The following is a 24,379-nucleotide window of genomic DNA, read 5'->3' as shown; positions in this document are numbered from 1 at the left end:
GTGAACAACAGCTGCAGTTGCTCATCTCTGAGCAATGTTTGTGTGTGTGAGATATAAAAAGTGTTACTTGGTCACCCAGTGGCTCCTTCCACCCACAGAGGCATTCAGAAACAAATCTACCACCAGCAGCAGGGTTTTCAAATACAAAGGAGAGTATGGTTCTAAGCGATGATGTTATGAGAAAAGCCAGCACCAGATGGCCTATCTGCGAAGGCATGTTCCACTGGTGGTGGTCCTAGTCCATCAACACACAACCCAAATAAAGCATAATGAGTTGCTATTAACAACAACCAAGACATGCACCTGGTAGGTCATTTGCTGAGGCCTCAAAAACCACATCAATAATGCATCAGTAAATCTCTGGCTCATTTCTACAAATTCCTAGTTAAAAAAATCCAATATATTCTTTCTTGTTTCCCCTATACTACACTGGCACCCCAAGCTTCATCACTAACATATCCCCCCATACATTGTTCCCCTAATCCCAGTCTCCTCAGAACCCAAAGAATTACCTATGTAGGTATAAAAGCCTACCTACCCTCCAACACCTCCCATTCTCTCATTCCTAAATCCCCCTATTTTCCATACAAACCCTAACTCCTCGCTTCCTAGCCTTTCCACACTGCCCAGTGAAACACATTTTCTGATGTCAATAAACTCATCCACCTCCTCAGCCATTCCCTTAAGAAGTACTCCTTTCATTTCCCTGATAGACCAAGACCACATTACTCCCTACACCCCCTTTCCTTCCACCTTCCTCTGCTGTGCTTCCCACCTCTCACCCAAAGATCAGTATTCCACTCTCCTCTCCCAACAACCCTCATTTCTTAGGGGTCTGTGCCATCCGCCCAGATGGCCTTCTAAAAGTCCTTATCATAACTCTCTACCACGCTCCACAGCACACACTCTCAGACTTACCGCAAGATTTTAGCAACTGGCTCAGTCTTACCGCTCAATGATGGGACTTTATCAAGACCACTTTAAAAAGGGCATATCGAAAGAGCTGTATTAAAATATATAAACGAGGGGCGCCTGGGTGGCTCAGATGGTTAAGCATCTGCCTTCGCCTCAGGTCATGATCCCAGGGTCCTGGGATCGAATCCCACATCCAGCTCCTGGCTCAGCGGGGAGCCCGCTTTTCCCTCTCCCTCTGCCTCTCCCCCTGCTCATGCTCTCTCTCCATCTCTGTGTCTCGAATGAATAAATAAAATCTTAAAAAAAAAAAAAAAAATATATATATATATATATATATATGACAGTCACCAAGAAATGGGAATAATAATACCAATATCTCAGTATCTCTGGTATCCCTGGTCAGTAAGAGGAGAGACTACTGAGAAGATGAGGCCAAAGATGGGGTGAGGGTTGGGGTGAAATGAAGCTCAGCAATGAAGCAAGAGTGTCTTGGAAATAAAAAAGGTATTACAGTTAGATTTTAGACTATATGAAAATATCCTTTGGATAAGAGTGGCCATGTTGAAATGTCACATGCCACAAAGGAACTTTGTGGCAGATGGAGATGTTAGAGACTGCGATAAAATGTAGTATACATGGGGTGTATTCATTTTTCAAAACTGACACCTTAACATTCGTGTATCTCACTGAATGTAAACTAGACCTCAAAAAAACACCTGTAAAATAAGAATAATGATAATCAAGTGGGTATAGGTATACAGACAAAATAAGAATGACAGAATACTGAAAACTGCTGAAGGTGGGTATTGGATAAATGAGGGTTAATTATACTATTCTGTTTATATATGTGTGAAATCTTCTATAATCAAGTTTTTTAAATGTCACATACCCATCTCCCACATACCTCATGTTCAACCATCATACCCTGCATGGCTTCAACATCTACAACACAGCTTCCAACACTGCAATTTCAATATTTACCACATGTTTCCCAACAGCCCAAAAAAGCACTAAGTCAGCCACCATGCTGGACATTCAAATGTTCCATTCCATGAGCACTACTCTCCAAGAGCTCAACTTTAAAAAATTTTCCCTACTGAGCACTATCTTCCAATTTGTCCAGCTTCTTGCTGGTGCTGTGTTCCTGCTTTTCACTTTGTAGCTTCCATCCCTAGATGCCTGCCTACCTACCTAGTCTTGGTTGTGTACTGGGGACACAAATATGTACTAAAGGCCTCCTACAAATGCTTGTGAGGACAAAAAATAGAAGCAAATGGGGGGCGGGAATACAAAATAGTTACCTTTTGATCTCTATTCCTCACTACTAGAACATTTCTTAACTCTTTCACAACTTGGATTTCATATTTATAACTCTAGAAAAACTCCTTGGTCCAAGATTACCAATGATTCTCTTGTCTTCAGATTCAATGCTCGTTCTCTGATACTTTTATGCGTCCTCTCCCTTTTGGCTTCTGTGTCACTGCAGTCTTCTTAGTTTTTTCTGGAACCTTTTCTGCTTCATCCTAAGCCTCCTCTCCTTTGTAATACCTGTACGGTCTAATAGAAATTTCTGCAACTCTCGATATGTTCTATGTCTGTGCTGCCCAATATAGTAGTCACAGGCCACATGTGGCTATTTAAATTTAAACTAACTAAAATGAAATTAAAGGTTTTGTTTCTCAATCATGCTAGCCCTATCTCAGGTGTGCAAGAATCTAAACAATGCAGCTCTATAATCTCTTACTCGTTCTCAGGACTTCAGTTATGTATCACCTCCAAAGACTGACTTGCAAATTTATGCTAAACAAAGTCATCTGGAGAGTTCCACAAGCAACTCAAATTCCAAAATTAATCACCTCCACCATCAACTTCTCCCTTACCCTACCACAAACACATTTCCCCTTCCAACATCCTTAGTTCTTTCAGTAGAATCCATCACCCAAGTCATCTGAACTTCTCTATCTCTCTGATCTAAGCCAGAGTCTATCCCTTTGAGTCTACCTAACTGATCTCCCTGCCTCCAGTCCAATATATATAATAATAAGCACATTGTTCCTGCCAGGTACCATTCATTCAACTGGTTAACTTTGCAGCCTTTTCTTTTTCAAAGATATTAATGACTCTCCACTGCCTACAAATAGAGTTTAAATTTCCTAGGACAACATAGCATTTAAGACACCTCTTCCATTAAGTTCCTCAGATCCTCACTATCTTCCACCACATAGTAATCCCCTTTTCTGAATTCCCATTGCACTTTTTTTTTTTTTAAAGATTTTATTTATTTGACAGAGAGAGAGAGAGCACAAGTAGGCAGAACAGCAGGGAGAGGGAGAGGAAGAAGCAGGCTCTCCATCGAGCAGGGAGCCTGACGTGGGGCTCGATCCCAGGACCCTGGGATCGTGACCTGAGCCGAAGGCAGTCACTTAACCAACTGAGCCACCCAGGCACCCCTCCCATTGCACTTTTAACCACATTTATAACAATAGCCAATTTCTACTTTGTTAGAAGGTTATATTCATTTCTTATTATATCAAAGGCTCTTTAAAGATGGATGTCATGTATTTGATATCTTTCTATCCACCAACAGTGTCTGATAAAACAACCAGTATAAAGTAGGCACATAATAAATTAGATCTGATTATGATAATTTCATTTGAGTTATAGATCAATTCTTATGTGTAAAGAATTTTCAGTATCTCAAAAGTGGCCTAGGCACTAAATTATCCCTCTAATTTTATCAAAGGCAGACAAGTACTTGGGGCATACACAATTCCCCAAATTACCTTAAGTATGAGTCTCTACCTACTGAAAAACAGCCTTCATATTCTGGTCATGTATTAACAGTATAGAGAATAAAACAGGGGCTGATCTATTATGTCTCCCATGGGAATACAGGAGATTTTTCTATTTTAAAAACAGCACTTGTATCAACATAGGAAACTGATATTTCAGGAGCTCATGGGATATAAATGATTCAGGTGTGACAGGATTCCAGTGAGAGAAATAACAAATTATTCAATGATAATGACAGTTATCATTTATTAAGCACTTAATGAGTATGTCAGATATACTGTTCTAAGCATTTGACATGTATTATTTAACTTTTTTAAAGATTAATTATTTATTTGGGGGGGGGCATAAGCATGCAAGTAGGGGCAGGCGCAGAGGGAGAGTAAGAGATCTTCAAGCAGACTCCCCACTGAACATGGAGCCCAATTTGGGGCTCGATCTCACAACCCATGAGATCATGACCTAAGCTTAAACCAAGAGTCGGACACTTAACCAACTGAGCCACCCAGGTACCCCTGTATTATTTAATTTTTATAAAACTATGAGATAGGTACTATTATTATTCTCATTCATGTATTTTTTAGAAATTAGGCATAAAAGGTAGATCACACTTCTAAAAACAATTCTTCATTAGTATAACCTAACAAATGGGTAGAAGATGTATGTGTGAAAGAGCAATTATAGGGGCGCCTGGGTGGCTCAGTCGTTAAGCGTCTGCCTTCGGCTCAGGTCATGATCCCAGGGTCCTGGGATCGAGCCCCGCATCGGGCTCCCTGCTCAGTAGGGAGCCTGCTTCTCCCTCTCCCACTCCCCCTGCTTGTGTTCCCTCTCTCGCTGTCTCTCTCTCTCTGTTGAAAAATAAATAAAATCTTAAAAAAAAAAAAAAAGAGCAATTATATTTAAGTCTCAAACTAGGAGTCCCAAGATCTACACCTGCTTCAGTTCACTACATAGAACCTCCTAGAGCCTCAATGTTCCCCTTGATCCTTAGGCCTCAGAGTAGTTGTAAGAATCAAATTAAATCAAAGAGCATTGGACTTAAGGTCAAGAGACCTGGAATCCAATCCCTGCTGCTCTGACCTTTACTGCATATAAGCCTCTGTACAAATAAATCCTACAGTTTCTTTGAGTTTCATCCATTCTTTTGACAAGTATAGAGCACCTAAGTATGTGCCAAACATTCTGACAAGAGTTAGGAATGCAAAAGTGAACATGACAGATACAGTCTCCTGTCCTCACAAAACTCAGAGCCTAGAGGTGAATACAGATGAATAAAAAAAAAAAACAATTATAATTAAAGTAGGTTAAGTGTTTGGATAGGAGGGTATATAGAGGGGCACCTAATCTACACTTAAGGGTCAAGGAATACTTCCCAAAAGGAAATGACTTCTAAGCTAAGACTGAAAGGCCTATTAGGTAGAGAAAAGTTCCAGGCAGAGGGAATAAGGATCAAAGGCAGTGCAAAGGGGCGCCTGGGTGGCTCAGCCGTTAGGCGTCTGCCCTCGGCTCCGGTCATGATCCTGGGGTCTTGGGATCGAGCCCTGCATCGGGCTCCCTGCTCCGCGGGGAGCCTGCTTCTCCCTCTCCCACTCCCCCTGCTTGTGTTCCCTCTCTCACTGTGTGTGTCTCTCTCTATCAAATGAATAAATAAAATCTTTAAAAAAAAAAAAAAAGATGGTGCACAAAAGGCAAGCATTAATAGTATATTCTAAAGAAGTAAAGAGGATTTAAACAGCAAAGATGAGGGATCTTTCTGTATAATTTCTTACAACTACATGTGAATCTGCAATTATCTCAATAAAAATTTTAATTAAAAAAAAGCATATATGGGGCGCCTGGGTGGCTCAGTTGGTTAAGCTACTGCCTTCGGTTCAGGTCATGATCCTGGAGTCCCGGGATCGAGTCCCACATCGGGCTCCCTGCTCAGTGGGGAGTCTGCTTCTCCCTCTGACCCTCCCCCTCTCCTGCTCTCTGTCTCTCATTCTCTCTCTCTCAAATAAATAAATAAAATCTTAAAAAAAAAAAAAGCATATATGAGTTATCTATAAATTGAGAATAAGCACCTTAGCTATTTCACTTAATACTATTACTAATAATATATTCCATAATGTATTGCTCCAGAGAGCAAAGTTGGAATGATCATTATAATGGAAACAGAACTACTAAGGACAGCTAGTGACCATATTTCAATAGTTGGCCAAAATCTGGAAAATCATGATTCAGTACCTTTTACATCTGGTCGATACTGTAGTCCATCATCTTTTTTTCCCAACAAACTAGTGTCATCTGTGTCTATAAAAGAAAAGTTTTCAAATTAAGACACACAGGATGTTTAAGTCATACCATGAAACTCCCAAATATTCCAAATGCTCCAGGTCCTTCCCAACTCTATCCACTTATCTTGCTCACATTTCCCACCATTCTCTTGATCTATTGTGCCATTTCTACCTCAGGCCTCAAGGCATCCCAAATATATACACACTCTGCAAGATGAACAACCTAATATCATTTAGACTTCAGGTCAAATGTCATCTCCTTAAAAAGTCTTTCCTGTGCAAACGAAAATAACACACCCCAAAGGGAAAGGATTAGCCCTCTCTCCAAGGGACAATGGTCTCAAGATTTACCTCTCCTACCACTGTTTCCCTGGAAACATATCAGATTAAGATAAAAGTGGAATCTCAGCTATGTTATCAGACAAAACTTAAAACAGAAATGACCCCAGACTGGTGAATTGTATTTGGACTGTGAAGACTGTAAATGAACCACAAATGGGTGCTGGAAGCACAAGATTTCAGCTTCCTACTACATAGTGAGGGAGGAAAGGGAAGGTATAGTTAGGTATGAATGGAAGTATTATCAAGAGGACCAAGATAAAAGTTAAGGACCAACTACTCCAAAGGATTCTAAATAGGCATGAATTTCAATTAACAAAATTCTCAAGCTTGACCAATTTGAAGTTTGAAATTGCAGGTAGAACCATTCAATCATGAACCAGTTCTTCATAAAAGGTATTATTTCTCTAAGCTACTGTTTCAACTTAGGCTCTAAATGCCACTCTATGAAAGAAAAACAAACCATACACTTCTTTAAGATCAAGCCTAAGTGGTGTGTCTACCTACAAGGGGTCTCTATCAGCAAATGGTTTGCTCTCCCGCCCATATCTGACCTCCACTTGGAAATCCTCTGATGAGCTTCTTGGGCATTCTCTGGTAGCTTAGACCAGAGATATTGCAATCCCTTGTGCAGTATTTCACAAATAATTTGTTACCAATATAAAGTACCAAACTCTGGCTTACAACACTTTTCCCTTAGCTTAGATAAAAACATATCCCTTTAATAAGTCCAAAAAAGGTAGGAGGGATGGACCATGTAAGCAGGAAAGACCCACAAGTCCATGACAATGTGTCTGGCTCTTGTATGATGTATGTTACTAGGAAATAATACATTATACTAGCCCATATGTGTATTACTAAGGAAAGAAGGTTGAGAAGTTCTACCTTTAGTGACTGGATATTTCTAGTTGAAATGGAAAACAAAAACAAATACTTAGTTGCTATCGTGGCTCTAAGCTATGACAAAAAGCAAGAAGAGCAAGAAGAATTTTAAACTGAAGGTAATAATTTTTCCTTACATTCTATAACCTCATACCAAAATCTCTAACAGTACATAATATGTAGGGGCAAAAACTACAGAGAGATGAGAAAACAAAGTAAACTTCTATGCTCTAGAAAAAAAAGATGAATATATGGCAATGCTTGTAGTTTTACTGTAATTAAAATAAGCTGACTAATCACTCAATAGCTACAATCATTACTATAAATTTGAGACAACCTTTAAGAACTATAAATGTGTCTACAAGTCTATGTTAGGAAGAGCTTAGTTACTACATGATCAACTAAAAAGCGTGGTTTGCATCTTGAGAAGATGAAAATAAATGGAAAAAAAAATCTAAATTAGTAACAGAACAAAGAAATTCTAAAATGTAAAGTAATAAAAGAAACAAATAGAACATCAAAGACTTCTCATTTTACAAATATGGAACACTACCAAAATGACAAGTAAGATTTCAGACACAGAATATTACAGACAGGTCTCTGGATGAGTAGAATGGATTTTACCTGTGCAATGACCAAGATGTCTTATATCAATTTGTTCTTGCTTTATACAAGATGCTTCTCGAACAAAACAAGGATTGTTGTAGGAACTCCCATCAGAAGCACACACAGGATTAAAACTGTAGCCACTGCAATCTATATTACATACACACCTATAGGAAAAGACAAAAATTACCTATATTTTACAACAAAAGTATTTCACAATGCTGTATTTCACTTTCTTCTTTTCTGCTTTCTGTTAACAGAAGTCAATATATTGTTTTAAGTCACTGATAAAAGATTAAGCAAAGTGAACGCTCAGCTAACAATTTCTTTCAGGTGAGAATTTAGAGATAATTTCATCTAGATATTAATCTGGTGGTTTCCCCAGAATTTTCATATCTAGATACAATAATCAAGAGATGCCAAATGTCAACAATGTTAATTAAAAAGCAGCATGCCATAGTGGAAAGGACACAGAATTGAGTCAAAAGTAATGAATCTAAATCCCAGCCCAACTAATTACTAAGATTTGTGTCCAGATTCTTTTCCTAAGTCTTAATTTACTTATCTGTAAAATAGAGGTTATAATAATATACCAACCTCACCAAATAACTAGAAAGACTAAAAAACATAATTTGAAATAAAACATGTAAAATGAAAGCCCTCCAAAGTGTTTCTAGCTGCACATCTACCTATATCGCTGAGTGTCCACCCTACACTGAGACTGCACAAGAAGTCCCAGGCATGGTCACTCCTCCCAAGAACAATAAAATCTAAATGAGAATATAAAAATAAAAAAAAAATAGAGACTTTCCTGCTTCCAGCAACACTGTAGACTCAGAAACTAAGCTAAGCTTCCCACTGAAAACAACAAAAATTACAGGAAAAGTATTTTAAAATATTCTCTCAAATGCATTCATAAGCTGACAAGAAATAAGGAATGTTCAGAACAAAAGTTAAATGAAGACAGGAATAGAGAAAGGTCAATTGAGTTGGTTAAAGCTGATTTTCACCTTGAAAGTGTTTACCAAATTGGATAAATTCAATTATCAACTTTTATAGCCTTGCAGGCCTCTGGAAACAGAAGACAATACTGACCTACCTAAGATGGGGAGTTTGAAGACCCTGGAAAAGCCGTTAGCTCAAAAAGCTACAACTCTCAGCATGAGGATAAACTAGAAATGAGTTTCCATATTCCACAGGGACTATTTAAAATGGAAAAAAAAAATGCTGCCCTGAGCCATGGCATTGAAGAGAGGGAAGAAAAACATCTCCCCTGAGAATTAAAAACCACAAGCCAGTCCTCACATGGGTAATTACAACTTAAAATACTACTTGGGTGTTCTGAAAAACCTTAAGCCCAGAATTTATTTTAAGAGCCAAGGACTGGAAGGGGCCATAGGCAACTGACAGAAGCAAATGCAATCTCCTTTGGAGAAACCAACTTTATTATCCTCGACCTCAAACATTTTCCAAGATACACTTGTGAGAAAAATAAGCAGATCACACACTCAGTCATATATCTACAACAAATAAGGAAATAAAACACCATGAGTGGAACAAGCTGATTTGAAAATGAACCAAGCAGGGCGCCTGGGTGGCTCAGTTGGTTAAGCGATTGCCTTCGGCTCAGGTCATGATCCTGGAGTCCCTGGATCGAGTCCCGCATTGGGCTCCCTGCTCGGCAGGGAGTCTGCTTCTCCCTCTGACCCTTCCCCCTCTCATGTGCTCTCTCTCTCTCTCTCAAGTAATAAATTAAAAAAAAAATCGTTAAAAAAAAAAAAAAGAAAATGAACCAAGCAGAGGCACCTGGCTGGCTCAGCCTGTGAAGCATGTGACTCTCAGTGGTAGAATTAACTTAAAATAAAAGAAAGGAAAGAAAAAAAAGTGAACCAAACAGAACTTCTAATAAAGAATGTATTATTAGAAATAAAAATTTGGGGGCGCCTGGGTGGCTCAGTTGGTTGGGCATCTGACTCTTGATTTCAGCTCAGGTAATGATCTCTAGGTCATGAGATGGAGCCCTGCATCGGGCTCTGCACTGGGTGGGGAGCGGGCTTGGGATTCTCTCTCCCTCTGCCCCTCCCCCCGCTCCATGGCATGTACACTCTTTCTCGCAAAAAAAGAAAAAGAAAAAAAGAAAAAGAAATAAAAAACTCAAAAGGCAGATTTAACAGCAGATTAGATAAATGAAAGGTGAGTTAGGGTACTGGAAGACAGATAAAAGGAAATTACTCAAACCACAGCAAAGAGGCGGTACACTTTTTAATCTAAAAAAAAGATTAAGAGACATGGAAGACAGAAGTGACAGAATCTGCAAAACTCTAATTGGAACTCAAGGAGTAAAAGGAATGAGGCAAGGGCAATATTTTCAGCAATTCCTCATCAAACTTTCTAAAGCTAAAAAAAGATACTAATCTAAATATCCAAGAAGCCTAATACATTCCAAACAGGATTATTAAAGAGAAATCTAGACACGGAGATACCACAGTGGAATTTAACAGCAACATCAAAAAAGAGTATTTTAAAAGCAGCCAGAAAGAAGAGAAAGATTACTTTCAAAAAGGCAAGAATAAGAGGGACAAGTGTCTTCAAAAGCAATACTGAAGCCAAATTGTTTATTTCTAGCCAGACAGTGAAATAATGCCTGCAATGTGCTGAGATAAAATAGAATTCTATATAAAGAGAAATATCTTTCATGAATGAGGGTAAAATAAAAGTAATTTCAAAGAAGTAAAAACTTAAGAGCTTGTCACCTGCTGGCTACCAGTAAAGGTAATTATAAAGGCAGTTGAACAATGATCTTATAAAGATCTGAAATGCAAATGCAAATGAAGAACAAAAGCATAAATATGTAGGTAACGTTAACAAAGCTAGCCTTGCAAGGGCCCAACAATTTCACGACTAGGTAAGGCCCCTTAAAATCTCATACACAGGGGCGCCTGGATGGCTCAGTCATTAAGCGTCTGCCTTCGGCTCAGGTCGTGGTCCCAGGGTCCTGGGATCGAGCCCCGCATCAGGCTCCCTGTTCGGCAGGAAGCCTGCTTCTCCCTCTCCCACTTCCCCTGCTTGTGCTCATGCTCTCGCTGTCTCTCTCTCTGTCAAATAAAAAAAATCTTAAAAAAAAAAAATCTCATATACATGTGCATCAGATTTAAGTTAAGAATGTTCACAGCAGCATTATTCATGAGAACAAAAGACTGGAAACAATCCAAATGTCCATCAATAGTAAAATGCACTGTAAAAGGATGTAGTATAGTCCAAAAATTAAATTCAATAAGCAGTGATATTGAATGAACCATGTGCATTAATGTGAATGAATCCCAAAAACATAATTGCTAAGCAATAGAAGGTACATATGGAGATGATTCCATTTTATACAAAACTCAAAATCAGTTAAGAGATTCATCATACGTGGTAAAACTACTTTAAAAAGCAAAGAAAATGCAGGATACCGGGTAGGTAGAGGAAAGATACGTTCAAGGAGGAACATGAGAGGGCAGCTCTGAAGTATTGATAATATTCTATTTCTGGCTTGGGAGGTAGGATTCACAAAACTTTGTTTCACTTTTGTGCATTAAACCAAGTGCGTAAGTTTTCATGCACTTTTAAATATATACTCTATTCCACAATTTAAAAATTAAGGCACCAGAAAAAAAATTAACAATTTGTATTTACTAAAGTCAGAAATGGCTTTTACATTTTGGCAGGGGGGCCAGGGAGAGAATGTGACAGAGACCACATTTGGTCTGCAAAGTGTAAAATATTTGTCAACTGGACCTTTACAGAAAATCCTTGCTGACCCCAGCTTGATGGGATATAAGCGGGCAAAACTGGAATGGCAATAAAAGAGAAAAGGTGGCTAATGAAAGATTATAAAGCTATTTCAGGAATGAGAAAAGGCCCAACAACAAAGGCAAGATACCGTACCAATCCAGTAAGGAGAAACAAGTGACTCAGCAGTGGGCACTGAGCACACCTGTGAGCAAGTGTAGGAGAAAGTCAGCATTCCTCGGTGGGATGGTACCACTGTCAGACTAAGAGCTGTGAGAACAAACCACGGCTACTGTTCTCAATGGCACATGAGGAAAGAAAATGAAATACTATGCCTAGGAAAGTCCAGCTCAGGGAAACCATGAGCAGAGGAGGAAAATATTAGACTCCAGAGCCTGCCGCTATTACTGATTACAGGGACGACAGCTATGCACGCTGGCAGCAGTACAGAGGGCAGGATGCCCAAAGCATAAGAGTGTGCACGAGGGTGGAAAGAAATCACTTCAGTAAACATGCCAAATTCAAAACATTCAACCACCATTTACTCTGCACCTACTGTGTGGGAATACTCACGTTTGCCTTATTTAATCCTGACAACAAATAATTATAAAAAGGGAAGATGAGTATGAACAAAGTTAAAAAGCCTAAGATCACAAAACATAAAGTGGCTGGGATGGTGCTCTCTCTACTCATTAGAGCTGTTGTGTAAAACAGAGATCTCTGCATGGAAAGTGACAAATGAAAGGAGGTACGTATTTTCCATATTTAAAAAAAAATTTTTCTTTCTTCTTTCTTTTTTATTTATTTATTTATTTATTTATCTGAGACAGAGAGAATGAGAGAGACAGAGAGCACATGAGAGGGGGGAGGGTCAGAGGGAGAAGCAGACTCCCCGCCGAGCAGGGAGCCCGATGCGGGACTCGATGCGGGACTCGATCTCGGGACTCCAGGATCATGACCTGAGCCGAAGGCAGTCGCTTAACCAACTGAGCCACCCAGGCACCCTCTTTCTTTCTTTGAGAGAGAAAGAGCACAAGTGAGGAGGAGGGGAATAGGGAGAGGGAGAAGCAGGCTCCCCACTGAGCAGGGAGCCCAACTAGGGGCTCGATCCCAGGACCCTGAGATCATGACCTGAGCTGAAGGCAGACGCTTAACCAACTGAGCCACCCAGGCACCCCTTCCACATTTTTATCATGAAAAATCTTTTCATTAAACTGGCCTTCCTTTTCTCTCAAACACACCAGGGATACTCCTGACTCCAGGCTTTCCTTCTCCCTGGAACACTTCCCTCAGACACCCACCAGGTTCAATCCTTCACTTCAAGTTTTTTCTCAAGTCTTAAAAAAATGGCCCAAAATTAAATCACTAGGCATCCATTCAAGAAGTTAGAAAAAGAACAATGAAATAAGTCCAATGAAAACAAAAAAGAAGGGAAAAAACAGAGGAATGGCTACAGATACATGGGGATATAGATATGGACATATAGATAGATCTCAGCAGAAACAGAAAACAAAGTTACAACAGAAAAGATCAATTAAGCCAAAGTTGGGCCTTTGAAAAGACTTTCAAATCTATAAAGGAGGATAAATTCAGAAAGAGAGAAAAACATATCAGGAATGAAAAGGACTAGATTCAGCAGGGATTATGGTTGAATAGATGAGGAAGGGTTATTATAAGCCACTTTAAGACAGCAAATTGGAAAACTTAGGTAAAATGAGTAACTTTTTAAAAATATTAACTATGGGGGCGCCTGGGTGGCTCAGTCGTTAAGCGTCTGCCTTCGGCTCAGGTCATGATCCCAGGGTCCTGGGATCGAGTCCCACATCGGGCTCCCTGCTCCGCGGGAAGCCTGCTTCTCCCTCTCCCACTCCCCCTGCTTGTGTTCCCTCTCTCGCTGTGTCTATCTCTATCAAATAAATAAATAAAATCTTTAAAAAATAAATAAATAAATAAAATAAAATAAAAATATTAACTATGGAATTTAACTAAAAAAGACATAGAAGCTGAACAGTATTTAAGCATCAAAGAAATTAAATTGGTTGTTTGAAAACAAAAAAAAGTCCTTCAAAGACAGCTCCAGAACCAGGTGTTTTTTAGAAAGAAAATTTATGAACACATTCATTCCAATCATTCAATGAATAGATCACTCTATTCTTTCACAAAGACATCCAGAGAATAGAAGGAACACTCCCTAACTCACTTTCTAAGGCCACATAAACTTTAAAAAAAATCAACAAAGGTAACAGATTATAACTCACTAAATAAAAACGAATAAAAGAAAATCTCATCCTTACGGAGACAGAACACCAACCAGGACTGCACAGGCAGATACTGCAATCATAAAACAACAATAGGATGTGATTTAAAAAAAAAAAAGGAGCACCGTGAGAACAAAGATGAGCTCTTAGAAATTAAAATTATAGGGGCGCCTGGGGGGCTCAGTCGGTTAAGCATCCGACTCTTGATTTCGGCTGAGGTTCATGATCTCAGGGTCATGGGATCAAGCCCCACATTGGGCTCCTCATTCAGTGAGGAGTCTGCCAGAGATTCCCTCCCTCCCCCTTTGCCCCTCCCCCCACACTTCCTTGCTCTCTGTCTCTCAAATAAATAAATCTTTAAAAAAAGAAAAAGAAAATTACAGCAGAAACAAAAAACTCAAAAAAGGACTGGTAGATAAAGTTGAAGAAATCTCTCAGAAGGCACAGCAAAATTTTTAAAAAATAGAAAATGGGAGAAAAGGTAAGAAAAATAAAGGACTAGTCCAGGATGTTCTAACAACCAAATAACAGAAATACAAATAGAAAAGAGAGGAAAGGAAGTCATCATCAAAGAACTAACTGAAGAAGGGGCGCCTGGCTGGCTCAGTCAGCAGAGCATGTGACGCTTGATCTCAGGGTTGTGGGTTCAAGCCCCACGTTGGCTGTGGAGATTACTAAGAAATAAAATCTTAAAAAAAAAAAAAAAAGGGCTAACTGAAGAAAATTTCTTAAATCAGAAATAAGTAACTTTCTAAAAAAGGATGTGACATTGTGAAATTCCACTACACTGGGGACCAAAAGATTCTACATGCTACAATAGAGAGAAAACAGATCATATACAAAGGATCAGGAATCAGAATGGCTTCAGGCTTCTACAGCAATACTGGAAGCTAGAAGATAACAGAGCAATGCCTTCACAGTTCTGAGGGAAAATTATTTCCCACCTAGAAGTATGTACTTGACAAGTTATAAATCAAGTATTAGGTGTAGGATAAAAACATTTTCGGGGCGCCTGGCTGGCTCAGCCAGTGGAGCGTGTGACTCTTGATCTCGGGGTTGTAAGTTTGAGCCCCATGTTGGGTGTAGCAATTATGTGAAAATAACATCCTTAAAAAAAAAAAAAAAACACTTTCAAGCATTAAGTCTCAAAAGAGTTTGGCTTTTTTTTTTTTTTTTAACATCTTATACCCTTTTCAAGAAACTACTGAAAAATAGACTAAAATGGGAGAGTAAAACCAAGAAATTCAAGGCAAAAATACAAGAAGCAGACTATCCTATATAGAAAAGAGGTAAATGAATTTCTAGGATACTCGTGGTATAACAAAAAATATATTTGGTCTTCATCCCCTGTTCCTGGCACTGAGCACCTAAAACTCTTGGAACTGTCTGATAGATGGGAGAATCTTTTGTATGCTAAGGAAATGGCTCATTGTGGGAAGGAAGGGAGGGACCAGTTTGACACCAGAAAAACCAACCATGGAAAAGTCAGAACTTCTATTTCCCCACCCCACCAACCCACCTGACCTCTGGGAAGGGGAGAAAGAGAGAGGGATTGGAGATGGAGTTCAATCACCAATGGCCAATAATTTAACCAATAATGAAACTGCAATAAAAAACTCTGAACAGGAGCATTCCAGGTTGGTGAACACATCCACGTGCTGGGAAGGTGGTGCACCTGATACCATGGAGACAGAGCAGAAACTCCTCAAGACCCCTCGCCCTATGCACCTCTTCATCTATTTGCATCCTTCATAATAAACAGTAAGCATAGCACTGTGTGTCATATTTGCAAATTATCAAACCCAAGGGGAGGTTGTGGAAATCTCTAAATTAGTAGTATGGTGGGAGGAGATGCAGGGAACCTCACTTGCAGGTGGGGTCTTGTGGGTCTGTGCCTTCATTCTGTGGCATTTGTGCTTACTCCAAGTGGAGAGCATTGGAACTGAACTGAATTGTGGAATAGCTGGTTGGTATAGGAGAAGTAGAGAACTGGTTGTTGTTGGAAAAGATACAACACTGAAGGAAGATCCCAGGGTGACAGCTAGATATAAGATGTGCAGGGCAACCAGTCCACACTGAAATAGTTCCACTCTCCACAGTCCTGCTGATGGCTGTGATTACTGATTACTAAGAGGCCTAGTGCCACTATGCCCTTTTTAGCCAGGAGACAGAATGCCCAGGTAAGCCTGCTCCAGACTCTGATCCACACTTGGCTCATCTTAACCATATGGTGGTGAAGTGTCCCCCTCTCCCCTCCATGTCCTACTGCCTGACCCTGAGCACACTCATTTAATTGACTCCCGAGAGCTAGAGGTCAGCTATGGTGAGATAAGGAGAAAACACAGAGCAGGCCCTTCTCTGGCCACATTCCTGCCAGTCATCCATACATGGCAAGACTAGAATCCTGCCAGATGTCTCCACTGTGAGGAGCCCTAGGTTCCCTAGGACTCACTCATGCTCTTGCCCACTGACATCCCAAGAAGGGAATCTTGTAAACTCTCTGGGAAACTAAAAGCCAGACTCTGACTCAGAGACCATTCGATGTATCTTCTTCTGTAAGCCTTCATGTAATCATGGCACTACTGTCCTTTCCTTCCATGGCTGGGTTAATGCTCCACACTGGTAATATGGCAATATTCTATTTTGTACCCTAGGTGTTAGGTACACAGATGTAGTATTCTTTAAATTGCATACACACATATACCAAGGTACATTTTACAATAAAAGTTTTAAGAAAGTGTAGAACAATATGCACAGTGTACTGCCATTAGTTTTAAAAAAGGAAAGAAAGAGAGTATGTGTACATATTTGCTTGTACATGCATAAAATAATCGCCGGGAGATTAAATAAACATCAGTGACTGCCTCTAGTAAAGACACCTGAATGGCTGGGGAACCGGGGTAGGAAACAGACTTCTTACTGTGGAGCCTTTTAAAGCTTCTGAGTTTCTAACACTACAAACTTCAAAGACATGAACGCATATATACATAAATAAATGAATTGAATGACTTCTATGATTTTTGCAAATCACAACTCTAAGTCTTTAAAATAGGGATAATACCTCATAATACTTGTGAAAGAACCAAATAAGGTTTTGTAAAAAGCCCTTTGAAATCAAATACTATGTACATCTGAAAGTAGTATTATTACTGAAAAAAATCTATCCTTTCCCTTCCTTTCTCTTCACTCTATATAGAAAGTGTTATTCCCTCTTGATATGGTAAGTTTATTCAGCAGTTAAGAAAACACTGGCTTAAACTAATTTATGTGGGGACGCCTGGGTGGCTCAGTCAGTTAAGCGTCTGCCTTCGGCTCAGGTCATGATCTCAGGGTTCTGGGAGGGAGCCCCATGTTGGGCTCTGTGCTCAGCGGGGAGACTGCTTTTCTCTCTCTCTTTCCCTCTGCCCCTCCCTCTGCTCATGCTCTCTTTCTCAAATAAATAAATAAAATCATAAAAAAAACTAATTCATATGAACTTATTTAAATTTAACAAACACCTATGAAGCCTGCAAAAAGTTCAGTACAATACCAGTCGTTTTCATGTATATTAAATCCATACAATGACCCTGTGTGTAGCTCTAAGTGAATAATAAAGCCCTAGTGTGAACAGCCATGAGTTCAACAAAGACCTACAGAGGGATACTACAACCCAACCTTATGGCAAATTCATCCAGCATAGAAATCAGCAAGACAAAGTCCCTGTCCTTAGGGAGCCAACAATCTGCTAGTGATCCCAACAGCATAAATAACCACACAGAGGTTGTTTCTCAAGAACAAGAAGCAACACAGAATAAGGTCACCTAACTCGTGGGGACTGTGGAAGAGAGCCAGGGAGGCTTCTGGGAAGAGGCACTGACTTGTGACCTGAGTCACACTTCATCCAAGTCGAGAAGGAACAGTAGGAATTAAACAATCTAGATAAATAGAGATGGGACTCCAGGCAGAAGGAATAAGAGGCAAACTATCAAAGAGTAGCACAGCATTCAGAAAACTGCAAAAGGTTATGGGGATACGGTGTTCTGCATTTTAAAAACAGACGTCTCAGAGGAAACCTTTACTAGCAGCTGTGTGGCATCCTAGTAGGAGTAGTGGGAAGGTACTGTACTGTAGCAGGAAGGACTTCTGGACAAAGGAGCCTGTCACTGCTAACATCCGGCCTGTACTATGTATAAACTAATATTTAATAGTCTTGTTTCCTGTTATCAGAAGAAAAAGAACAGCATACAATTATTTTTCCATTATAATCTAAGGGGCCATCATAGGAATTTATTAAACCTAAATAGTTTTAAAAGTCTATATTCTATATACCCGGAAAAAGGCAATGCTAAATGACAAAACTTATTGTCATCTCTGATTAGGAGGAAATAAAGAATAGATAATGGTAGGAAAGGTACTTCTTTGGTTCTTTTTTTAAAAAGTCTATGTGGGGGGCGCCTGCGTGGCTCAGTCGTTGGGCGTCTGCTTTCGGCTCAGGTCATGATCCCAGAGTCCTGGGATCAAGCCCCGCATTGGGCTCCCTGCTCAGCAGGGAGCCTGCTTCTCCTTCTCCCACTCCCCCTGCTTGTGTTCCCTCTCTCGCTGTGTCTCTCTCTGTCAAATAAATAAATAAAATGTTAAAAAAAAAAAAAAGTCTATGTGGCATCCAGAAGGAGAACATAATGGAGGACACACATGTATAGCATCACTCTCAGCTTAAACAAGAAAAAAGATTTCATTGAACCTACTGAGAGAGAGACTCATCAGACTGTGACACTGACCAACCATCTGTGTCAAACATAAAATGGTCCCACAATTGACAAAGACGTCCAAGCAGGTAGATTAACTGTTTATCGATGTTGTCTGTCACACTGCATACCTACAATGATTCTCTTAGCAACTCTGAAATCTCCTATCACTCAAGGAAAGAGCATCTCCAGAGAGACTGACATCAAAGAGGCAGAAGAGCAGGGACTATTTCCACAGAGGGCATCACATACGAAGTTCAAAAGAAATCAGTCGAGGACTTTTATAACTCACCTGTATTGACATTATGCCTGATGATTCTACCAAATCCTCAACCATTCGTGGCAGAGATTTAGGTCAGGAATATAAAGGGTACTGACTGATGTGAAGGAGTTCTAGGATTATTTGGTCCCACCATCCAGACAAACAGCATTAACTTCATTTTGGCCATTTTGCAGCAATAACTTCAGCTTTGGCCAGATTAGAAATACTGTTTAGAAAAAGAGGGGTTGCTACCAACATATGGTTTAAGAAATATAACGTGCTGTAAAGCAGATGCTATTTCCAAGTTTTAAGACTAAGCAGATCTGGGCTGAGGCCTTTATTTGTTGGTGCAAGACTCTAGGGCTCTTCCTGCCTCCATCCTAGGAGCCCATACAGAAACAGGGGCCAGGAACTCAAAGTAGTGTGGAATGCTGAGCCCCCCGCATGGACAGTAGCTGTTTTAGAGAGTTCCACAGCACTGTGACAGACTATGGGAATGAGAAATAAACTTTTGTTACACAACCCCCCACCAAAAAAAGGCTAAGCAGAAAGTCCATCCACTATATTTCATAATGGTCACAATGGAATACTGAAACCTCACTTAGGTGGGAGTCAAATTTCTTGCAACCTCACTACCTAACTCTAGGTATAAATTCAAAAGGTAAGCATCAATGAAGATAGCTATCACTAATCCATGTGAACACCAGAGTGTCACTGGAGAGGCACAATGTGCTTCAGGAAGGAAGGGGGGAAAAAAGCCTTTCAGAAGCTAAAACTGATTTAAATTATAAATAAATTAGCCATTGAGCAGACAAGAAAGAAAATACATGTAATAAAGTTCACACACTTCACTCAGAAGAACCTGTTTACTCTGATTTTACATTTAGAATTTATTCCTACATTAGATACAGTTCCTACAGTGTATTATCTCCTATTCTGGGAAAGAAGAGAAGCAAATTTAAAAGCCAGGGTCATCTACACTCAGGTTCATCGTCAAGACACCTTGACACAGCAGCCAGAAGCAGCCGCCAAGAGCCTGAGATGAGAAGAAAAATTATTTTTAAAGAACCCAAAACACAAAGCAGAACGCAGCCTTAAGTTAGGGACAAAACAACCACCATTGAGAACACCAGGGTATTACACATGTGTGTGCACAACACAATGGATAAATCCCTTGTCATTGGACCTGTGCTCTGGGTAACTGCAAGCCATTCAGCCTCTTCTGAGCCCAGCTTCACCTGTAAAATCAGGATAATACTTCTTGCCACCAGACAGAACTTCCATAAAGAGCTGAAAAAAACAATTTATGTAACAATAGCTGAAAAATGTAATACACTATACAATATGTAACACTAAGACAACCTATTTAAATAAATATCCATTTAAATGGCTAAATAAAAAATTAGCACTTCTCTTAATAGCAAAGAATTAAGTTACATGATACCACTGATTCCCTCCCCCAAAATGCCAGGGTTTGTTTTTTTTTTTCTAAACTGGTAGCAAGAAAAAGAGCTTTAAAGCAAGAGAAAGATTTCAGCTGCCCTTGGGAAATCAGCGTATAAACATTTCTTCTGGGCGCCTGGGTGGCTCAGTTGGTTAAGCGACTGCCTTCGGCTCAGGTCATGATCCTGGAGTCCCGGGATCGAGTCCCACATAGGGCTCCCTGCTCGGCAGGGAGTCTGCTTCTCCCTCTGACCCTCCCCCCTCTCATGTGCTCTCTCTCATTCTCTCTCTCTCTCAAATAAATAAATAAAATCTTTAAAAAAAAAAAAAATTTCTTCTAACAGAAAAGACATTTCAAAATGAGAAAAAATAAAATATTTTTAAATGAATACCCATACCTAGAAATATAACATGAAATATAATATTGATTAGTTATATTATCGAGGAATATTTTTCAAACTATAGGTCATAATCACTAGTGGATAAAGAAGTCAATTCTGGCATTTTTTAAGGAAATCAGATAGAAAGTATTAGAGTACCTCACATTTAATAAAGGTAAGTATTATTTCATAGAATTTTGAAATGTGAATTCTATGTCACAGTGTAAATCTATTTCTTACATAGATTTGTAGTTAAAAACATCTAAAAGTCACTGATACATAACAGACAGATAGGCATGTGACCTTCTAGATGACAGCTAAGGTGTAAAAACAAGGAATTTAAAAGCAGCTAGTATTCAGAGTGACCAGAAGAATATAAGGAAAGTAAAGAAATCTCAGCTGGGACCAGGTTGAAGAGGGCAGTGTTTTTTAAAAAGTCATCAAGCAGCAGTCCTTGAAGTTGGAAAAGGATAACAGCATTCTTTCTAAGAATCAAAAGAGCTAGTATCAGAAAAAACACTCTACTGGAATTTAGGAGAATCTGCCCCATAAAACTCTCTGACTTTAATCCTTAATTTTCTCATCTGTAAAGTGAGAGGACTAGGCTAGAAGATAAATTTTAAGATCCTACTCAACCTTAAAGTTTTCTGATTCTGGTAGAGTTTATAATAATTAAGCCATGACATGAGTACTTGTTTTATAACTAAGACCTTCTGTATTTAATAACTATAGTTTTATCTTTTAATAAAAAAATTATATAACATTGTCCTAATAAATAATGGGTTTTTATATACAAATCAAGGCTTGGTGTCTACTGCCACATATGGGCATCTCTCAATTTTCCATACTGAAAAGGTCTAGTTGGCTGAGTCAGAATTACCCTTAGGCAAACGTGCCACTATTCACCTGAAAGTAATCATGAAAAGCACACAGAAGGTGGGCTGAAGGAGTTAAATAACCTCCATATAACTTCTTGGTACCATGGCCCATTTAAAAGTTAAAAAAAAAAAATTACAATAACCATTGAGGTGTGGCTAATTGTTAAACTCAACTACAATCAGTAATAAGTGTTTTATACACTATTTATACACTAAAAGATTAATGTTCCTAAAATTTCTTTCTATCTCCTTCCATAGTAGGATCAGCCATTTTAGCTTAATCACTTACCTTTAGGTAAAGGTACCAAATGCTTCCTTAATGTTCTCCCATTATTGCACCAATTTCCTGGCCTGGACTTGGCTGCCTGTCCCAGTCTATGTGCTCCCCGGCTGGCTCCTCAGCCTGCATGCTCCTTTCTACTGGTAAGCTCTTCCCTGGTCTGTGCCCACTTCTTATGCTTAAAGCCTGTATCTGCAAAAATGGTGGTTGCAAGCTCTCAAAACAGACGCACAAAATGAATTTAGTACCTACAAGGGAGTTACTCTGACTGGGCAGAGGGCACACATTATATCATGAGGTGGTGTTCATAGAAAGATGTATATTTTACCATACAGATGTCATATGTGGGGCTGCCTCTGAGACTAGGTGGAATCTGCTCTACTTCTAAGCAAAAGATCTCTATCTCTTTCAATTAAGGGATAAAAAATGAGAGCAGAGAAATGTCTAAAACAGGACTGGAGAGAGGTACCATGAAAGGAATAAAAACAGAGCAACAGACCAAGCCAATCAATTACTGACAACTATTTTGACTCTGAACACCTTTATAGAACAGTCCTGAGGCAAAACACTAAAAAGAACTAAATCTCTACAAAAATACACACACACCAGTACTTCATCATGCCGTATCATTAGCACAAAGCAAGAAGAAGAGAACATAACATCTATTATCTGTTCTCTCTGCAAGTCCATATTGCTCATCATTTCTTTCCTGTTCTGCAGACCCATCTCTACTTTGGAAAACATGTACTTCCCAATCAAATCACTCTGACTGAAATGGATGGACACATGTCAATCCAAGTGACCAACGTGGAGAAAGAGAGCAAACTGAAGTTTTGCTAAATTCACTTTTTACTAAACTTGTCTTGTGCCAATTCTCACCAACTTTAAAATATATACCAAGTAAATTATGACATTAATTTTACCATGTACCACCCAAATAGCTGATTTTGAACCATAATCCTGAAAATGGTGCAATCCTGATTTGTAAAGCTCCCTATGGGCATTAATGCCAATTAAACCATATTACCACTGTTCAGTGAAAGACCTGAATATGTATTTAAGGGCTGAATAAAACACACAGTGAAAATATGTGTGAGTAAGGAAGAAAGTGCAAATCTCTATAAAACAAGTGTTTTAAAATATGCACTATAGGGAAGTGAAGATCCATTTGTGCTATAACGTCCTGAAGTCAGCATTAAAGCTTTTAGAATCAACTATGCAAAAAGCAAACACTACAGGGAAATGAGAGGTTGAGACTGGGAATAAATAAACCCGAAGGAACAAACATGACTGTGTTGATGATGTAAATATTCTTGCTATTCCACCACACACCGTGTGAAAATTGGACAGACAATGCTGTCCAGCTACAAAACCCACCTTACTGAAAGCTGAACATGAGAAAATAAAACAACATACTGTCAGTCTGTGCAAATGGGATTTCTAAAAATATTTTACTCATTACATAATAATTACTATATCTCAAATTTTGAAGCAGTTTTGGATTTTTTTTACACTGAAATACATGAAAAGTTTTTGCATAAAAATCCAAGTTAAGAAAAAGAGAAAATTATTGATACTAGTATAAAGTATAATGGTAGGAGAATTAGAATAAAAGTACTTTTGAGGAATAAAATTAGCACTTAGGATAAACTATATAAAACTGTCAATAAAAATAAAGGCAGAGGTAAACCTAAAAAGATTATACATGGATTCTCATTCTAAAATACAACACTTTAAATAGCTATGATATTATATCAACATAAGAGAAAAATTAATAGATCTGCATTAAACAAAAAAAAATATAGAAGGCATACACAAAATATCTAGAACCAGGTTAAAAGATACCTCTCTACAACATAATAGTGCTGATGATTATCCTCCAAGTAAGTGCATCCCTTTCCCTCAATCAACTCACCCAACATTTTCTGCATCTTCATCACACTCAGCTTTATATTTGCAAGGTCCACACTTGGAGTGTTTTCTGTGAACTTCTGCCCCTGACCCTTCCTCTTCTGTTTAAAAAGAAAAATTAAATTTTCAACCAAAAGTTGGGTTCCTTTCCAGATAAGCTTCACGTTTTCAGCAGCCATTATCCTATTTCTAGGGAAAATGTACCTGAGCTCTTGAAAACAATCACTTCCAAAATCTATCAATGCTTGTGCCCAAAAATGTTGCCAATACAGAGTACAACAAAATCTATGAGAAAAACAAGTATTGATGCTAGCAAAATAATCCCTTAACCTATGTACAAAGGTGCAATATAGGTTTTGATAATTAATTGCCTTTATAAGAATTATCACATAACATTAAATAAGAAAGAGAAAATAAAACATGGGTGATAAATTTGGTCCAGTGATTACCCTGTTGAAATAGCCTGTGGGATGCCAGTCAGCAAATAAATGATTAAATGCAATAGAGTATAACCACTTCTTCACATCAGTTTTATACCTGCCTTTCTTACTACATAACAACTAATTCCAGAATTTAAAAAAATATATTTATCTCCAAATCTGTGAAAGGAAAGCGGTCTCCTTACAAAAGACTTGCCACTTAGCACAGCCTGAAATACCTAGAA

The 24,379-nt window shown here is 38.9% G+C and overlaps 1 protein-coding gene across 3 annotated transcripts in view; it reads right to left on the bottom strand.

The window, feature by feature from the left end:
* Nucleotides 1-24,379, bottom strand: part of TMEFF1 (transmembrane protein with EGF like and two follistatin like domains 1) — a 74,599-nt gene that overhangs the window by 20,351 nt on the left and 29,869 nt on the right. For all 3 annotated transcript variants that reach the window (XM_081803274.1, XM_081803273.1, XM_081803275.1), the window contains exons 5-7: nucleotides 23,720-23,816; nucleotides 7,827-7,975; nucleotides 5,932-5,997 (exon numbers count right to left, since the gene is read on the bottom strand). In XM_081803274.1, the coding sequence (XP_081659400.1) occupies nucleotides 5,932-5,997; nucleotides 7,827-7,975; nucleotides 23,720-23,816 (312 nt within the window). The remainder of the gene's footprint in view (nucleotides 1-5,931; nucleotides 5,998-7,826; nucleotides 7,976-23,719; nucleotides 23,817-24,379) is intronic.

Source organism: Leptonychotes weddellii, chromosome 14, assembly GCF_054177405.1.
Source record: "Leptonychotes weddellii isolate Sample4059 chromosome 14, ASM5417740v2, whole genome shotgun sequence".
Taxonomy (NCBI): Eukaryota; Metazoa; Chordata; class Mammalia; order Carnivora; family Phocidae; genus Leptonychotes; species Leptonychotes weddellii.
The sequence above is the reverse complement of the archived record's forward strand: the minus strand, read 5'-3'. Positions and strand labels throughout refer to the sequence as shown.